This window comes from Pogoniulus pusillus, chromosome 15, assembly GCF_015220805.1.
Source record: "Pogoniulus pusillus isolate bPogPus1 chromosome 15, bPogPus1.pri, whole genome shotgun sequence".
Lineage (NCBI taxonomy): Eukaryota > Metazoa > Chordata > Aves > Piciformes > Lybiidae > Pogoniulus > Pogoniulus pusillus.
The window spans coordinates 15756705-15777252 of NC_087278.1; the positions used below are offsets into that span (position 1 = coordinate 15756705).

At 37.7% G+C, this 20548-nt stretch overlaps 1 protein-coding gene across 1 annotated transcript in view; it reads right to left on the minus strand.

The window, feature by feature from the left end:
• BRAF (B-Raf proto-oncogene, serine/threonine kinase) overlaps nt 1-20548 on the minus strand; it is an 82314-nt gene that overhangs the window by 21705 nt on the left and 40061 nt on the right. The window contains exons 4-12 of the mRNA XM_064155504.1: nt 19586-19689; nt 18781-18883; nt 17385-17533; nt 16194-16313; nt 8207-8366; nt 6717-6753; nt 2457-2593; nt 1672-1789; nt 976-1060 (exon numbers count right to left, since the gene is read on the minus strand). Of these exons, the coding sequence (XP_064011574.1) occupies nt 976-1060; nt 1672-1789; nt 2457-2593; nt 6717-6753; nt 8207-8366; nt 16194-16313; nt 17385-17533; nt 18781-18883; nt 19586-19689 (1013 nt within the window). The remainder of the gene's footprint in view (nt 1-975; nt 1061-1671; nt 1790-2456; nt 2594-6716; nt 6754-8206; nt 8367-16193; nt 16314-17384; nt 17534-18780; nt 18884-19585; nt 19690-20548) is intronic.

A 20548-nucleotide genomic window follows, 5' to 3' on the forward strand; every position in this document is an offset into this window, starting at 1 on the left:
AGCAGAAAAGGCACAACTACAGGTAAATTTGGCTTGTCTGGGTCAACGGACAGGACAAGCAAGTGCTGAAACACTTAACAATAGAGAAAGGCTGATTCCAGTTATAGGACTGCCAGCAGAAATCTGGAGTAGGAATGGAATACAGTATTTTGTATTTCCTTAAGTTCTCCTGAGGAAGTATGTCACAAATATGCAGAGGTGCAAAAGTAGAGGCTTTCTGGGGTATGCTACTTTGAATAACTATGGACTTAGAATTTTAAGAACTGATGTTTCCTGAGGAAAAAGGCCTATCAATCGCTTCTCAATGTGTAGTTCACTGGGGATATTCCTTCAGAATAGGGCCTCACCTCAACACAGCAGTTTTCCACAGGCAAAAAAGCACCTTCTTTCTATTTTGTTTCTTAAAACAGAATTATGCTCAAGACTACTCAAGATTGTACTTGGTTGCTAATTGTCTTTCCCAATAAATATTCCATTGTTTAAGGTTGATGGATCCTTTTTAGAGGAACTGAGACCAAGACAATTGGCTCCTCTGAGAAAGTACAAGCAGTGAGAAAAGGAAATCAAGAAGTGACTCTGAGAAATAGACTAAAAAAACCCTGAAAATTAATGTTACCGAAAGAAGCAAAGGATAAATAATATGGACAGCAGCTCTCCTTTTATTTCAAAACATGGATGAGAGGAAAGTAAGGCCTACAGTTCACACTTAGGCTATGCCTTGGGGGTAGAGTACAGTAGCAAAAATTACCCCTGTCTTGAATGTTTGGACATACATATTTCCACAACATAGGTGTACAGACAAAAACATAGAGGGAAGGAATAGCAGGCATAGTTAAAAATGGCAAGCTACATTTTCTGCCTAAAGTATCACTATGGAGGAGCAAGACCAATGTGTCCTAATGGAAATCAAAACTTCAATGATTACTGAAGCATATATCTACAGACATTATTTCAGGTCATCCAAAATATTCTTACCTGAGCACTCCTACTTCATTTTTGAAAGCCTGTAACTGTTGAGGTGTGGGTGCTGTAACATTCAACATTTTCACTGCCACATCACCTTTAAAATAGCAAATTTCTGTAAGTTCCATTGATACATACTCCTCTACCAGGAAAATGCAACAGAGGGCATCAGAGATATTAAAATACCCTATGTTCTAGCTTTGGTGAAATAAACAGATAGTAAGGTAAGTAATATTCTGTGAAACATATAAACACTATTCTTATTTTACTGACAAATTCTATCCAAGTCAAAGCTTTCAAAATGACACATTTGAAACCCTCATTCATCTCGACAGAGGCTTCAGCTTTTCTACTGTATTTCACTGTTACCCTAATAATTAGTTAATTCAGATGAACATGCAAGAGTTGACTTTCTGAAATGTCTGGAATTCTAACATTTCTATTTAGCACACTACTTATTAAAAATCACCTTCATGGCCCTTCACTGGGCTCTCCCCAGTATTTCCATGTCTCTATTGTACCAATGAGCCCAGCACTGAACCCTGCATTCCAGGTGTGGACTCCTCAGTGCTAAGGGGAAGGATCACTTCCCTTGGCCTGATGGCAATTCTTTACCTCATGCAGCTCAGGATAACATTTGCCTTCTTTGTGGCAAGGACATGCTGATGGCACACGTAATAATAACCACTTGCTATGACAGCCACGTACCATGCCACTTTCCTTTGTAGACTGTTCCAAATGATCCAGATCCTATCCTTTGCCCAACTGTGATCTGTCCATCTGGTATTTCCCAATCATCACTTGAATCCCGTCGACCAAGGGTTTTCTTTATGTATATGCATAAACAATAAAAGGAAGAAAGCAAATGCATTAATGTCAGTGAAAACAGATTCTCTGTTAAAGATTTGGTATTACTTTTCCATATCATTCAAGTCCTAAAAGAATTTTCTTTTTCAGATACTCCATTTACTTACCAAGATAGTCATTATGTAAAGCTCCAGCATAAACATATTCTAAATTATTTCCTGGCATGGAGTATCTCTCACAGCTTCTGGCAGTGTGAAAACCAGTAAAAACTAAGAAAGTCTAACCAAAACCCAAAATATCTTTTTTTTTTCAATGCCTACTGTTAAAATGTGGTATTAAAAAAAATTGAGACATTTATGTATAGTTACTTTCAAAGTTTGTAATTCATAGTGGGAAAAGTCAAGTTATTATCTGATGGGAAACTGGCATTACAATATGAAGCACACCAAGACATTTGGGTGCAATGGAGTAAAAGTGAGCATAGTCAATTGTTTAACTGATTCATATGTCAATCCCACAATTTCAATATTCCACTATTTTTTGCTTTAAAATCTTTGATCATTACCACAGTCATCCTCCAGAACAGTTCAGAAGGCTTTGACGAGAGAAAGGTGAGAAGAACACGGTTGTGTAATATGTCTATGAACATACCACACCACAAAGGAAATAGCTGATCTTTCCCTTACCATTCTATTTCTGTCTTCTGAGGATGAGGATGATTTCCTTTCCCGTTGGGGTCCTGGTGATTTCTGTAATGCTTTCACATTGGTGAGCGATCCAGGCAAGGAGGCAGGAGGTGTTGCAGACAAACCTGCAGCTGAACCTGAATTTTAGAAACAGGATACTTTTATCTATAAAAATCCAGCTTACAAGAATAGAGTGGTATTAGGTGCAAGAATTGTGTTTAAGATGCAGTATCTCCAAACATTAATGTAAATGTTAAGAGGGCACAAACATATACTAAGACTACTGTCCTAATAAAATATTAGTGCTTGCTTTTTAGCTTTCAAGATGAGACAAGTCTATAGCAAAGATCCCTTTATGTCAGATAGTCCTCAGTCTCTTGTTCATGAATTACCAGAAGGACAATGGCTCTTTAAATACAAGAACAAAAAAATAAATAAAAAAAATCCTCCAGTTTCTTTGAGCAGAAAAGTAGTGGCATTTTAGTTAGCAGCAGCTACCTCTCAGATTTCTTACAGCTAACCTTTCAGGGAGCTAATAAATAGTCAAAAGACTCTACTTTGGAATCAAAATAGACTACATGTAATACACTGAAATGTTTTCTAGTTGAGTCTCCAAGTACCACCTGAAAACCATTTGGCTGTTTTAAAGCTGTTAGAGAGCTTTTATTTAAAAGTCAGCATTATACTGCAGAAAGAACTGAAAAAGAGTAGTGGACTATTTGAAGCATATTCTATTAATAACAAAAAGATCAGTACACCACCAGTGTAGATGTTGCCTAAACAAATCTATACAGCAAAATGTCACTAACAGAGCTGTGCTTCAGAGCCCCAGTGGCTCTTTACAAATAGAGCACTTTAGCTAGACACTGCTTTTTAAAATACACCCCAATCATTCATAACAAGGTTATGCTAACCCTCTCAATGTGAAGGACATAAAACAGGGTCAGTTGTTAATTAAATTCATGCTGCTCTGCTAAACAATGTATGTCATTGTACAAGTCCTCCAACATTCCAGCGCCTTCTCTCACATCAGTGCTCTGGGAAGTGAGAGAAGACAATACTCCTCTGCATATTCCTTCAGAAGCCCCCTTCTTATCCAAGGAGTGTCTCGTAAAGCTACCTTCTGTTAAAAAAAAAGGACTCTGTGACTTTTAACACTGTTGCTTGAAATCAATCACTCAACATGTGTTATTTTATCAGACTACATATCTCCATCCATCACTGCCTGCCCTTAATGAGCCAAAATCTGTATTTCAAAGAATAGAAGTGCAAAAATAATGACATAAAAAAAATGGGACTCAGCATTTGTAAACTTTGTCCCATATGCTAAATCAACAATAACGATGTATATTGGACATTCTGTAAGTAACTAAAAACTTTTGTTCACATTCTTGCTATCATCATTACACTGTCATATTTTCTTACATTATTTGTCTGAAATTACACAGATATGGAATTATATCATGATGTTTCCAGAATATGACCGATTTTCTGAAGGTATACTGGCTTACAGGCTTTCTCTACAACAGCAAAGCTCAACCACATTTGTTTTCCTTAGAGACAACTGAAGTCTCCTACTCAGATATCACAATAAAGAAACGTTTGCATCCTTTGTAAAAAAAGAACCCCCCTTTACAGCACATGGTAGAACATTATAGTTAATCTACTCATAATAATACCAGATGGTCTATTTTCCAAGTTATTAGAGTATTTCAGGGAATGCTGGACTTAAGTCATTAGCTTGGGCTCTGAAGCTGTACATAACACATTCCATTCTGTAGCCAGTTTGCTTGGGTTGGGAACACCTGTGTTCTTACGAAGACTTCTGGAAGAGCTTTACAATTTCATAAGGTGAACTGTGCTTGATCTATTCTGAAACAAAAGTCTTTGAAACAGCCAAGATGGTAGCATTTGAAAGCCACACTATATGCACTGAACTACCCATTTCTACAGAGACACAGTTACATTGCATGTTATTGCTCAATAGTTGGCTTCTCCAGTATATGGAATCCCACAGAGTTTTGGGGATTTTGAGCAATACAACAGATCCATTGACAGCTTTAGGCTGGAATTAACTCCAGAGTCAATGACAAAAATGGAGTCTCAGTTTACACAACACAGGACACAAATGAATACTCTTTCACTGGAAATTCACTATCTCAGTAAAAACTCTATGGTCTCAACTATCCAGAGCCCTAAAGTGCTACCAACAGCATTCTCAAAAATGAAGTATTTGTTGAAAGTTGACATGTCAGATTCCTTAAAAAGCCTGAGACCTAACAAGGTATCAATGGAAATGTTTGTAATTCACATTCAATTTCCTAGATCACTTTTCAAAACAAAGAATTAAACACAGAAAACTCTTAAAGCACTGAACTGACTTAAACAGAACTGTCAAGGAAATTCTAAGCCAAGGCTGTGACTGTCTTTTACATCACTCCAATGCAGTCCAAGGACCTTTGTTTAGAAAAAAAATCTTTTAAGGTCCATACAAAAACCTCAACTATGAAATTCCTTGATTCTTAAGATTTAAGTCAGACTTCACTTATAGCAGTTTTCAAGTGTGTAAAGGTGAAAGTGAGTATGTGGGAAAAGCACATTCAAAGCATTCCAGCCAGGCCAAGCAAAAAACAGAGGTGTTTTGATAAACTCACACACTTACATACACACGGTGTGAGGGTGAGGCACAAACAGCATCTGTGGTTTTACTTATTTTGTTTTGGTGAAAACAAGAAAGAAGAGCCCAACTACCTCTGAACACTGGGCCAGGCTCAAAATCAAACACTATTTCACTGGGGACAGAATGAAGGAGGGGACTGGGAGTCCGGGATTGGTATTTCCGAAGACAGCGCATCAGCTGGTTCAAAGGGGCTGTTAGAGAGAAAGAGACGGGCAGGCAGAGACAGAAAGACAGACACATAGAAGAAATGAAAGAAGTCATGGGAAATAACTAGGATGCTTTGTTTTCTTTTCATTGATTGTTTCTGTACTTTGAAGAGAAAAAAAAAAATCAATTACTAACAACCCTGTTTCAAGACTGGGTACAGCCAATTGCTTTCAGATGCCAAGCAGACGGTTTATGATCAAAAGTTAAAACCAACATGATAGCACAACATTTAAATGCTGGACAAAATGGGCAGAATTGTGGAGTGCCACACCTACCAACACATACAAAAATAGCTAAAGTTGATTATGTTGAATTAGTAGGCTTGCTGAATTCAAGGGAACTTATTTTTTTAAAGAAGTGGTTAATTGCTGGTATAAGAAAAAGCTGCTCCATCAAACAAAATGCAGTAGGTAGGTGGGTACCATTCTACTGACTACCAGATTTGGATGGGAGAAACAAACTCAGTGACAGCTCACAACACAAAACCTTGGAGGTCAGGACAGAGTACATTAAGATTAACTTGGACTTCATTTATTGTTGAAGTAAATTATAATTAGGAAAAGATGACTATGTTAATGATTTTGAGCTGGAAAAACTGTCATATGCCTGCCCTACTTACTATTTCTTTATTTTTGCTACTTCTGTGTTATTATTATATTCAGAAGAATAAAAACAGTACTTAAAAGGCCTTATCAGGACCTTGACAGCCTGTGGGAGAACTGACAACAGGCCCATGCATAACACAAGAAAAAATAAATCTGGCATAATTTCTGACTTAACTATGAATTAAGGCTGTTTGTTACTGGAGAAAACAGAAAGATCTGGCTTTAGTGGAAGGTCTCAACAACCTGGGTCCAAGAGTAGCACAGGCATGCAGTACAGCAAAGCAGCATTTTCAGCAGTGGTAGAGGGGGAGAAGAACTGGAGTATTTCATGCTGCTTTAGGGTGCAGCAGTTAGTATGGAAGGAGCATGGTTTTCAATGAAACCCCTTGTTTCCATGGGTGGAAAAGTACCAACAGGCATAAAAACCTTTGAGAGAGAATTGGGAAGTTGTAGCATATCTGTGTGTAGCTATGTGGTGAATGAGTGTGTGCATGTGAGAGCGAAAAAAGAGCACTTTAAAGCTGAAAGACTAGATACCAGTCCAAAACTTTTTTCTCCTTCTGTCTCCCCCACTCCCAAAATGACCAGCAAATGACTCAAACCTTTGTCAGACAAATATTAAGTTCATGGACAAGCGAATGCAAATTTGTTTTTTGTACTAGTCATATTTTCCTTTGTGTCTGTGTTTGTAGAAGGAAGTAGAACAAAGGCAAGGGACAGAGTGGTTGTGTAATTAAATCTAGCAGAGTAGCTAATTTAAACACTTACCTCCCTCTCCTCGTAAACCCTGGTCTCTAATCAAACCCTGTAAATAAATAATTTTAGAAGTGTTTAACTATTATCATTTACATGCCAACATGTGCTAAGATTGATCAAACAAAATCTCTAACATCGCTTACACTGTCCATGAAATAAAAGTTCTTTGTTAACCTGGCTTACAGCACTAACTGCAGAGAGCTATTTATAACAACTACTGAATTTTCCAAAATAAGCTGCTCTGTAATAGCATGTCTCAGTAGTAAAGTAAAATGTACACTATCCAAAATAAATGCTGATATGAAAATATTGATTTAAACATGTAGCTGGCCAAAAGACATGAGAAATACTGAACCAGACACTGGAGTTACAATGTTTGTGGCACAAATTATTTGTATCAGAAGCCGGGACACCAATTTCCTGCACTGAGGTACACTGGACAAAAAAGTTCTCTTTCCTTCTTGTAACAAAGCACCTCATTTGCATAGCCAGGTGCACTTTATTCTTCTCAGAAATGACTACCTGCAAAAGGTTTCCCTTACTTGCAATCCACTGTGAGCTGAGAGTACCTTTTGCACACATCCAGACTACAAGCAAACGACAATATAGATTTTCTACAGAGCAAAAAATGATAAAATTCTAGGAGTTTTCCTCTGTGTGTTCGCTTTTTATCATGAAGCCTTTTTCTCGTTTTGGTTACATTAACAATTATATTCCTTTATAAACCTGTATTACTGCTGAAAACATCGGTCCTGCCTCTGAGATGCAAGCCTGCCATGTATCAGATGCAAATATGTCTGTGCCCATGCTCTTAATACTCAAGATTTCACCTTTCACTCAGCTCATACGCAAACCAGATGCTGTGCATCAGCCTTCACACAGAATTCAAGACTGCTCACCTGACAAATGACTAATTTCTAGAGAGTAGACTTAAGTACAAAATATGAACTCTACACATTAGAAAGACTAGGAAAACTACATTCTCAAAGCTCTTAGTTATTTATATCAAGCATTACTATTATTTGCAATTCAGCATCCAGAAACTTTTAGGAATGTGGAAAGCAAGAAGTGAAGCAGTTTCTAAACATTCCAGAAGAATGCTCAGAACAATATTTATTGGGCTTTTGAAAACCTAAGGAACATGAAGTAGATCTTAACTCACCTTCCTACAATAATTTCCTTAAATGCCAGAAATATGACTTGAATGAAAAATATTCTTGCCTATAAAAAACTATGTTTAATATCTATACTGGTTTGCGAGAGTGGTTACTGGTTCTCATATTCTCAATGCTGTGGTACATGAGCTTTGGAACTAATGACAGTTGTGTTCTTATAGCCCTCAAAATAAAAGATGCCTTACAAGGGACCTATGAATATTCTGAAAGACAACCAAGGATCAGTTTTTCTAAGCTGCACTTGTGTACACATGATAAATTTAATACACTGATGCTCTGAAGGGAAACGTCAGGTCTACTGCTCCCCGATATGTTATTAATACTCACATCAATATTGACTGGCTCGATTGTATTGATGTGAACGTTGGGAGCAGAGGAGGATCTGTCGCGTTGCCCAAATTGATTCCGATGGTCTTCATCTGTTGGTCGGAGGGGCTGTGGGATTGGAATGGATTTTGAAGGAGAAGGACTAGGGAGAATTGGTGGTCTGAGAAACAAAGTCAAGGAAAAAGAGGATTTAGGTCTACAAATGGCTTCAAATACTGCATAGTGGGTGAGGTAAGTCCTTTTCAACTATCATACATACATTAAAAAAAGATCTAAAGATCTGCATCAAAACAGTTTATAATGAACAACCTCTACTCCCCTATAATCAGTGGCAAAAACTGCTGCACAAACTACCTGATTATATAGTTGTGAAGTGTTTTGAGTTAAAACAAAACCCACTAACATGCCATACCAAACTAGTAATAAATCCTGATCCGAACAATTCATGTAATCCAACATGCACAGCATGTAGCAGAATACTCTGCAGTTTCCTCATTTCAGAGTTAATGCAATATACTCTTTTTAATGGTAAACCACTGAGAACTAAAGACACTTAACATCTCATGTCAACCTTACAGTCAGGAGATGTTCACAGAAGAAAGACTGGAAATAACGGTCAGTCATCGTAATTGATAATCAATATAATACAAACTATTGATAACAAAAATAAACAGGTCACCCATTATCCTCAATCTTCAAGAAGTAACTTTGAATAGTGCTACAATTAGGCAATGCAATAGATTTGACTGGAAAGATAAGCATTCAGACTATACAGACAAGCTTTCTGAACAAATGCAAATGCTCTCAGTCATAAATGTAGATCAAGTTTTTAATTTATGGTATCATGAATCATGCATTTAGAAGACAAAACATCTAAATGCTTGCTCTTTTTGTTTGTAGAAAGGCAGAATGTCACTCCTTTGGTTATCTATATTGTTAAAGCACACAAATTGTCATTTCTCTATTATTCAGGTCAAGGTCAGCCCCTATTAAGTCTAGCAATTTGATTTAATGCATATATGAGAAAAGGTCAGTAAGAAACATTTGCCACTTTTGTCAAAGAAAACTTTCTGTTAAAATTTACATGATGACTGGTAACAAGGTTTTTTTTTGAACTTACAGAAAACACAGCTCCTAGATGGAGCAGAGCCATTCAGTCACTCATGTGTTAGTTACCATGCCCAGAAAGGCAGTGTCCACAGAGAGACACTTCAAAAATAAATCATACAGCAGCACATAGCAGCAACAGGTTCTGGTGCCACCTCCTGTATGCCAGCTTTCCTTCCAAAGATTTTTGGGGGCAACTAATGTTTGCAACAAGACCTCCAGACATTTTTTCAGGAACAGGTCTGCTTTAAAGACTATTACTCTGCCTTTCATTGAGGAGTCTGTATAGTTTGGCACCGATCCCAGAACTCAGTGCTATCTGTATCCTAAGTACCTGTCACATTTTCCTTCCTGGCCAACAGTCTCACAATTGAGAATGGCAAAACACAGCATTTGTGAATAAATTCAAATAACAGCCTAGTAAGCCTTGCAATAAAATAATAGATTATGTTTGGGAAGCAGGGCAGGGAAAGAACAGGTAGGGATTTTAACCCTAATTAACTTTTTAAAACAGTAGTTACCTATTGCCATGTGACAATATAAATACTAGGAGGATGCTGGGGAAGCAATGAACTGAAACTGTGAACAGGTAAATCTCCAAGATAGGACCTTGAACAGCCCAGAAGTTCAGAAGATGCTCATATTTAAAAAAATACTATTTAAATGTGCACATATATTTAAGTTTTCATGAATTGCCAACAAATGCCTTTGGGTGAAGTATTTTCTATTGTAGATGAAGAATTTTTGAGCCCTGAAGTGCTTTTGTAAGGAAATCATGCAACTAAAACCTGCATCATGAGGGAGGACACTGCACAAGTACAGGCCTCAGCTGACACTCCAAGGCATGGTAATTTCACATTAAGCCAAGCATGTCTGATGCTCTAGGAAAGATTGCAGAAAAGCTTAAAACCTGCCTCAGCCAGACCAGTATTGTCATTGCTGGGATTGCTAACTACTGCTCAAACTTTCTGAGAGTTCTCAGCAGTAACAAAATTAGGGGGAACGTGTAACAACAAACAACAGATCATTGCACTGGGAGTGACAGTGAGACAGCATTTGAGCTCTGCCACATGATGAGAACAGAAGCAATCAGATTTCCTGTGATCATAACCAAACCAAATTACAGAAATGCTGTTTCAACTGCATCCTCCTTTGAGTCAGAAAGACTCATCTGCTGGAAATACTTCAGTATTTCTGGTCACAGGTCATCATGCCTATCCAGTTGCTAGCACAGACTGTGTCGCAGCACGGTTGAATACAACCTGAGTAGATTTTTCTACTCATTAAATTGTAACTGGGTGAAGTTCAAATCTTTACAAACCATTACAGATTGACAAAGTACTTTCTTTTTTGTAGTCTCTATTATTGGGAGGATCTCTGAACTTTAGACACCAAAGAATCCAGAGATAGGAATCTCACAAGCAGTTAGCCATGTGCTCTATCTATACAGTGAAGGTCTCATTGATGTGTGTCTTTGGGACACTTAAAAGAAAATAGGTTTCTGCTAAATGGGAATTTTGCTTTAAAAAAAATGACTAGTGAGGAGAAAAACACAGTTTGCCAGTCAGGAAGGCCTACTGACATCACAACCTCAGAAGAGATTACCATCAGCCTCTGTTGTATCTTCATCTACAGAAAGCATGTCACAACAAAGGATGAAGCAATCCTCTTGGCTACAAAAGGCTTGTTCTTAGAGTATTTCTAAACTGTAATTACTCCAGCAGGACAGAAGCAACACTGGAGCAAAAAGGACCACCTGACATCATTAGGAATAGGGTGACATTGTCTATCACAGAAGAATTACAAAACTAGTTATGGCATAGTGCAAGCAAAAATATTGACCAACCACCCCACAACCAACCCAAACAAAAACATGAAAGCCCTCAAGCAAAAAAAAAATAATCTCAAAACAAGCCAAGCCACCCCAACTCAACTCAAAAAAACCCCAAACAAACAAACCCCCCACAAAACCAACAAAATACTCAAGAGGACCAGGACACAACTGCTGCAACGACCTGTTTGCTGTAGCACAGACATATAGCATGCTGAGGCTTAAGAGAAGCAGTTTAAATACCTTTTGACAGCAGTTAACAGCCCATCTCTCAGCCAGAGGAGGCTTTCTACAACTAAGGTCAATATTCTGACATCCTAGAGAGGTTATACCTCCTCATACTGGATGCTTTCTTCCAGCCTCTTAGATGGGGGCATTCTTTTAACAAGCAATTCTCACTTTCCCAGGAAACATGCCAATGGAGCTGGCAAATCTCAATTTATTGTATTATAACCTTTCCTGGTAGTATGACACAAGGTGCTTTTTCCTTGGGCCACATTTTTGGGATAAGCAGATTGTTCCTCTCCTTTTTATCATGGTGAAACAGAGAGAGGCTTTGTCAAGAGACAAGAGTAATCATAGACAGATGCCAATTTTTGCCTTTTGCCAGTCACAGCAAGCGCCAGTGTGCCCACAGTTTTACTACTGTACAGTTCTGGGTCCTTGATGGAGATGAAGGCAAATCAGAGAAGTAACCATACATGTTACCTAATGCAGAAACAAGCAACTCTATCAACTCGTATATGGTACCTCCAGCGTATCTGGGAACTTGCAATGATACAAGTTAGCTCACTTTACAAACACAAAATAACATTTTAATACAGATTCTCCTCAGTTTTCCTTAACTCATCAATGTGACATTTAATAGATTTAAGAGCTGGTCTGTTCAGGAAAGATTTTTCTTGAAAGAGGTTTGTTTGGCCTTCAAGATTTTTGCTTGGGTTTTAATTTTGCTGCAATTGGACAAGTAATTAAACTGAAAAGTCATGTTTGTCTAGCTTCAATTACAGAGTGTGCACAAATTCCCTTTCAAAATGATAGCATCTCCCTACTGGATTGAGACTTTTCTTCTCTTTCTCCCAGCCTGAACAAGTGCATCTCAGTTAAGCTACACGGCTCAGTGTAGTACACACTATCCACTTGGTAGACTGCCCAAGACATGAGCAAGATAAACTTACTGCTAGCTAAAATGTGTATCAAGGCTACTCTGGAGTATGACTGGCTTTGGGTTTTGGTGCTGCTCCTAACGAAGAGCAGAGTGCATTTCCATATTCAAGGAGTTTCTAAAGATTCCTAAGGATCTTTAGAAATACAGTGGTGTTTCAGCAATCAGGTAAACTGAATTTTAGAGGCCAAACAGGTTCCATATATGAAATATTGTTGTACTCCACAGATATTGCCAGAAAAAGTAATTTTCTTCTTTCCTCACCTCCACAGCCTGGAAACAGTCAATAAAGGATGACAGTACATGCTTGTAACTGCAAGCTAAACATCACTTTGCTCACTTAAACATATGGGGATTGAAATAGTGTTGCAGTACTAAGTGCAATATTGTAAGACTATCTGTTTACTTGGCTTTTCGGGATCTGTTCTAGACATTTAAGTATCTTCAGCTGAGGAAGAATAAGAAGGAAATGTTTGGAAGACAGGAGAGCAGAGGCTACAGCCTGCTCTCAGGCAGGGACTGGGCAAGTTTCCAAGAATAGTGCATCACAGTCTCACTTCCTCCCTCAAATTTAGAAGATTAAGTATATTGGGAAATCTTGTTTTTCAGAGCCAAGGTGTCTCCAACCTGCTTACTAGTAGTGATCTGTCTCAAAGCAAGCAGATGCTATTGAGTTCAGCCTGTCTCTGTGCTATTCAGTGTCTGACCATGCACATGCTTAACCACCCACTCCACCGGTTGCTTACCCTGGCTGAACACCTGCCTCAGGAGTTTGCTGAGCTTTGCTCAACATCACAGTAGCTGAGAGAGTTGACAGAAGTTGAAAAAGACAATTTTGGAATATTTTGCACAGCTAATCTCTCCCCTTTTCCTGTCTCAGTAAGATCCAAGGACCTGAGTTGATCGCAATTCTGTGCTCATATTTCATGAGCAATGATAGAGAAGAAACCTTACAACAGTGCAATGGATGAAATGAATACAATGTATTATACAGTTTGAGACTTTGATTTTATTACAAATGGCTATTATTAGGGCAACCTACACTTTCATAATTCTTTCCAATTAAGTGCAGTTTATTACTAAAATGACTGCTTCACCACAAAGGGTAGTGCAAACTGAAGAACTAAAATGGGACAAAAGATCTAATTTGCAGTCTAGGCACATTTTTAATAAGGGGTTCAAAAATGTGCGAGGGGGATCATTGATGCTCCCTTCTCTTGAGGAGAAACATTTTGGGGGGCTGCCTATGGCTTACAGTTGGAAGAACGAAAGGCTAGAAGACTGAATTGCTTTGTGATGTTACACATGCTCTAAACGAAAAAGTTCTCCAGCAGGTTTAGCAGCTTTTACATCAGATCCAGTGGCCTTTTCCTTCATGTTACTTTCTCCTTCCTACTTCTCCATTTGATCCATTGACGACAACTCAGCCCATCATGCATTCCTCTGCTCTTGAGCTTGCCGTGCAACACAAACTTCCTGTCTTTAGGCATTTTGCCTGCTGCTGGAATCCCTTCACAAGGCTGAAGATGGAGAAGGACATTTGCATTCTCTTTCCACAGGTTTACGAATGTTAGTAAGGTCCCTTCTTCTGTGGGAAAGATGCTAGGAGAATAAAGAAACCAAAGGAACAATTATTAAACTAATAATAAAGCAGTAGTTCCTCATGTTTTCAATCGCATTGCTATTAAACTAATAATAAAGCAGTAGTTCCTCATGTTTTCAATCGCATTGCCCAACTCAGAAATTTCAGTCTCTTATTCTCTTCCCAGATAAGACAATCTGGAATGTCAGGTTTTTTTTAAATTTTATTCTAATTTAACTGCTGCCCCATATTGTAGCAGTTCCCTTGGAAAAACCATGAGCAATTATGATTTTTCACAGAAAAAGAGAGCATTATCTTCCTCAAAAAAATCGAAATTCAGATAAACTATTATTTCCACAATTGCACAATTAAAAAGCAGGTAAGTACTGAAGAAAGGCAAAAGGTAATTGGATGAAAGTATGGAGAGTGTTACATGCTCATATGAAAGCACCTGAGCTCCTTTTCAAAAGGAAATGCTACAAACACAGATGCTTGGGGAAAATTGCTTGACTTTGCAACATGCATACTACTTAGAAACACCAGCTGGTAATCATAAACCATTTTCAACACAAACAGAATTTTGAAAGGTGTATGCCTTTTTTTAGGGTTTAACAATGAAACACATAGCAAGGCAAAAAAGCACTAAATGGAAAGAAACTTTCACAGCTTCCGCAACCACATTTACAGACATAACACTTAGAAAGCTCTTTAACCTCAACTGACAAATGTATTCAAATGTTCACATTTTTATATATGTGAGGTTAAAAAAAGACAAAACTTTAAGGCATCAACCAGATTGGTTTCAGTTTTTGCTTTCAGTTTTCACTTCACAAAACTAAGACTACCTGATGTAGAGCATGTATCAATTTACAGATAATACACTCTGCTGTATCCTCACAGACTGTTAACAAAACACAAATGAGAGGCTGAAACAACTGGGAAATAGGAATATTTAGCATACACTGGTTTTAGGATTGGGTCTGCATGGGGTTTCCAGCAGGTACAGGCATTTAACACAGTTGGCATGAACAAGTTTCCTCACAGATTAATAGTTCCAGCCTGGTTATAACTTCAGCTGTATTATGAGAAAGGTAATGCCTGCTTAGCTTAGGGAACCACAACAGCAGCCTTGTCCACGATCTGCTGCACTAGCATGCAAAGGATATAATGGCAACATCCACTACTTGGCCAAGGCACTTACTGCACAACGTAACACAAGAAATAGTTACTTCTTTTTGTACTTACCCAATGAGGTTTCCTCTGCAGGGTGATCAATCTGTTAGCCTGGGAGGTGTTCTTTTTGATCTTCCATGAAATAGTCTTGACTGTCCAGGGAGCAATTCTTCTACTTTGAGTCCATAGGTGCCTGTGCAGCTTCCAGACGTGTTTCTGCTTTAGTTTGGGTGCAACGCTCACTATTACACAAGAGCTCCTCTTCCAAATTCAGCTCCTCTCCATGCAGCACATAAATCCTAGCAATGTTCTCCCAAAGGCTTTTGGATTTGATGTTTGTAATAAATCTGCATCACATTTCTTGACTTCAATACAAATCCTTGAGTCACTCCTTCCTGGGGATCAACTACCTAGGGCTGGGTGGTGACAAGGATCCCTTGGCTACTGGGAACATAACCTAAATATGATCACTTATCTCTTCAGAGAGAGGATTGCATATCTTTGTTGGAAATATAAGAGATGAAGGCTGTGGTCAGTTTTAGAAATCTGATTTTACAAAACCTGGATCTGCAGCAAATAGGTGCTATTGGTATATGTCAATATTTAAGAGGAAGACAGCTGGTCTGTAAGACAGCAAAGAAATGTGTACATGGAGAAGCTACTAAAGCGGTATTATGAACCTGCAATTGGCATCTGTTAATGTCAGTCTTATAGTGATGTGGCTTATTCTGAAATGCTGGTATGTCACTTCAAGGCAAATAACTTGTAGTTTGCTAATACAAACTAAAAGAATTTGGAAGAATATAGTTTTGGTTTGTATTATTTTTAAGCATAAAAATCTTTCCAGTTTAGACCAGGTCTAAGCTACCATACAGAAGCAGACAGTTTAACAGGTAAGGCTCCAGTTCAAGAGATGCTTATGCACAGGCTTAACTTAGGTTCATTACTGATTTATATCCTTTATGTGAATGAAAACATTCACTTCTTTGAAGTCAAACACAGGTGGATATATTTGTATGATAAACCAGATTAAAAAAAAATGCAAAGAGTTACAAAGCAGTATTTTAAGTATTTCTAAGCCTGCAGTACTGACACGTTACATCATTAAACAGCAGGAATAAGGTCATACCCAACAGAATCTGAGGGGGGCACTGAGGAGTACGATCCAGATGATGAGGTGGTCTCTCCTAAGGAGGCCTCCTCCTGTGGTATGGGATGATGTTCAAAGAACTTGGAGACAAACAGCAAACTGTGAGGCAAGAACAAAACAAAAACAACCTAACTTGTGCAAAACGCAAAAGTTTCACAATGTAACACCCAAAGATTGAAAAACATCCTAAAATCTTCCACTCAAAATTCTAGATTTAAAAATAAAAACTACATTGACACATTAATCTGCAAGATTTGTTGAAAGTATTATTTTACTCTGACAAAGCAGTATAAGATCATGCCTTAAACATACCTCTGTGGAAAGCATCAATCTTTTGGTTGAAATTGCAATCATCTGGTTCCTCAAAAATGCAAAATTTACACCCATATGTTGAGTATATGAACTGAGCATTTACACTGATGCAATGCCAAAACCCAAATGGATAGAACTGTGTTATCCATAGCCCAGAGCATAAACTCTAGAGAAGCTCAAGGAAACAATTACAAATACCTACATAAGCAGGAATTAAATTTATTCTTTGGGGGAAAACTATAATTTAAAATGATTCCTCATGTGAACATCTATTTAAAAGACTTGAGAGGTTCTCCTGAAACTGATTAAACAAAACACAGGGCAAGCCTACAGCAGATCCTTCAGTTATATCGAAGCCTTACACAAACAGATTGATAATTAAATTCAAGAACTGTTTGGGTCATTCTCTCATGTTTCTTACCTAGGTAAACTTACTAATGGATTTATCTTCAATCACAGTAAAACCACATGTAATTTCACCATATTAAACTAGTGTCTCAAACATTTTTTAGGTTGAAAAGAATAAACCCGCATATAAACATTTAAACAGGGCCCTAGTCACAATGTAATAAAGAACCAGCTTTGATTAACAACTGTGAACAATGAGAAGCCTGTTTGATACAGTCAAGCGCTCAGCCACCCCATTCATACTTCAAAGAATGCATTTCACAGTCTAGCAAAAAAATATGACCTGGCTGTCTGAGCAGCACAGAAAGAATTAAGAGTCATGTACTCCCACAAGAACAGCTGAACTTCTGTATGCTTTTGGGCACCTCCTCTAACTTTGTGAATCACAAATTTAACCCAAGAAATCACTCAATAAAAGGCTCAACTTTAAAACCAGTTGTGATTACTTACTCAAGTTGGTCGTAATTGACACACATCAGTGGCACTTCTGTACTGCAGCGCTGGTGAAACTTGTAGCCACACGTCTGGCAGCGGAACCCCTGGAAAAGCAGCTTCCGACAGAAGTCGCAGAATGCTAACGTGAAGAATGTTTTTCGTACCTACGTTGTCAAAAACAATCATTAATTACAGCCCTTCTCTAAGTCCAAATCATGCCATTTGCTTTCACCTCCCTCAAAAACAGAAGCTGGAGCTAGTTTTATACACTGAACGTTTACAGAAAAGATTGTCTCCTTTTTGAAACAGTGTTCAGGTATTAAAATTTTAGTTCAACTATTTACTGGAATTAATGCTTCATCTAATTAGCAGTCAGAAAAACAGCAACAAATCTGAACGCAAATCAGTGTGTACTATCATCATGCTAGAGATAAACACTCAGAATTTAATTGAATACAGCCTATAAAAACAAAAGCAAGTGGAAAATTAACCTGATTTTTCCAAAAGCCAAACAACATAACTGTTCAACACTCACAGGCCTGGAAACTCACATAGGGCTTACATACATGGCTTCTATGTATGGCTGCACATATAGTTGCAATTTTGACTGCTGAGACTCGAATACATAAATTTGCAAAAGGTTGAACATATATTCTGATATTATAGCAGGGAAAGAATTTGTTTCATTTTAAAATTCAGCAATATTTAGCATATAGAAATGCTTTCTAGTTTTGTAATAATCAAAATTTCAGAAGGGCATTCAAAAGAAACAAACACAAAACCCAACATGTTAAGCCTACTAGACTTTCATCTAACCAGCCATAGCTAAACAATAGTTTAAGCAGCTTGCAAACAGAATTTCAGGGTTTTATTGGAATAAAAGATCTTCATTCTCAATGTGTCAAACGTTATTTACAGGATTTGTCTTGTAGTTGGAACCATTTAGATGGATACTGTTAAGCAGCTTCCATCTACTTGGTGCCTTATCAGGTCAAAACATATTTGTGCACTAGCATCATTGATGATGTCAGCACTGCTCTGGGAATAGATAGTTCATTAGTTAATTGCTGCTGCAGAGACAGCAGGGAGGCCCAGAATACATTTTATAGATACAGCAATACAAAAATAGTAGATTATTATTACAGCTCTGCAATGCAGTACTGATTTAAACCACCTTCATTTATAGATTTTAGAGGGTGTATTCCACCTAAATGTGAAAGTTTTAAGGACGATCAAGTACTCTAACATCACCTGTTTAAACTACAATTCTAAAGCTATTGTGATTAAAAACTCTTTTGCAACCTTCACCACACTCCAGAGATACAAAATGTGATTTGAAGTAGTTAATTTTGATTTGAAAGTACCAAGTTGATTCAGCCTCACTCAACATTTCATAAAAAAGAATACATACAAAATTGTGTGTTGTGAGTGGCACATTCTCCAAGACTTCCACATGCAACTCCTCTCCTGTAAGCCACGAAATGTCAGTGTCCCAGCCAATTGGTTTCTTCTCTCTACAGTGTAAATACATCCTTTATTAGCACCAGTGCACAAGCCCTTGTAAGTCTCCTGATGAAGATGCAAGACCAGGTAGAAAGTTGCACTGTGAAGGTTTGCTACTCAGTCTTTAACTACAGGAAGCTATAAAGGTGCATAGCAAGGAAAGCACACCTTCCCTGGACAAAATCATATGGAAGAAATGCACTTTTTCAACCAGCTCCAGTAGTGACAGATCCCCTAGTTCCAAAGTGACAGCTATTTTTCTGACAAAGTGCTTGTGAAAGTACCTGTTCCATAAGAATTCCAAGGAATGGCTACTTTTTGCAGTAAAATAATTTACAAACTTAGCAGGGCTAGAAACTAATTTCATTTTCTCCCACAGGAGCTCTATATTCCTTTAAAATGCACTACAACCAATCAAATAAACCCAAATAGTTAATGTTACCTATTTAATACTCATTTGGTTAGCATGAGTTTGATTAATGTTTTGCCATCAATCTATAAGTTCATATTACTCTGTAACATGCCTGATCTTGAGGTGATTTATCTTTTGCTAGCAGTTTGCCATTCTTTTTACAGGTCTTTAAGGCTCAATTTTCTTTTAAGTACAAAGTATCACATCACTCTGAACTTTCCACAACATTGGATAGAATCAGCCATACTGGTTGACTCCAAAGAGATTCTAAGGGCAAAAAGCATCACACAAAACCCCATACCCATCTTGTATTCTGTAAACAGCACAGCATTCTGGAATAAGACCTCTCATCATCAGAGCTTTCTTTAGGCTGTCTCGCACTGTCACGCCACATCTTGCTGGAACCTAGAGGTTGAATATAGAAGAAATTAATTAAATCAAGTTCCAATTTATCCCCTCAAACTGATGCAAACATTTTGACCCTAAAGTCCTAAACCCCGCTTTTCCTGATACTTTATGGAACATTAGATAAGTCTTTCAAATCTTTCTTGTACTGTGGAATTTTTTTTTCTTATGATAGTATATAAGCAATCTATCCCAGTTGTAAGAGGGAACAAGCTCTACAATTCTATTAACACTTGGAAAGAAAAACTTGACCCAACTCCAAAAGTGACTTTCCAATTCTTCCTGTTGGAGAAAGTGCAGACACAGCATACAGCTAGTAACTATGTATGTCTATAAAAAGTTCAGGCCAAGCTGTAAAATTAAGAGTGGGACAACATGCCAAGCAGAATCCAAAGGAAAAACTAACTTGGACTGCACTCAAAAACTTATTGTGATAAGACATGAACATTACATTTTCTGTTTCTAAAATAAAAGATAAGCATGCAAACAAGTAAAATAAAACAATCATCTCAGTTGTGCAGACCATCACCTCTCACTTTATCCTACATTTACAACTCTACAGAAACTTCCCATCTAAAAACTATATTCCTCTCTTCTGCTCCACTGTTTGAAAAGTTCAAATATTGAACAGGATGGGAAGAATGGAGAACACAAAATCTAGCCAAGCAAAGAATTGTGAACTGTGCAGCGTAAAGATATTTTCATTGCCTCTACAGGTATATCTTACAGGAATAAATACATAATCACTATGTATATTTGAAATTTAACAGTGAATAGTGTCAAGCCATAAAAACACAACAATACATAACCTGGTGATTAAGTGCAGTGAAGGTTTTGAGTATTTACTACTTCTAGAATT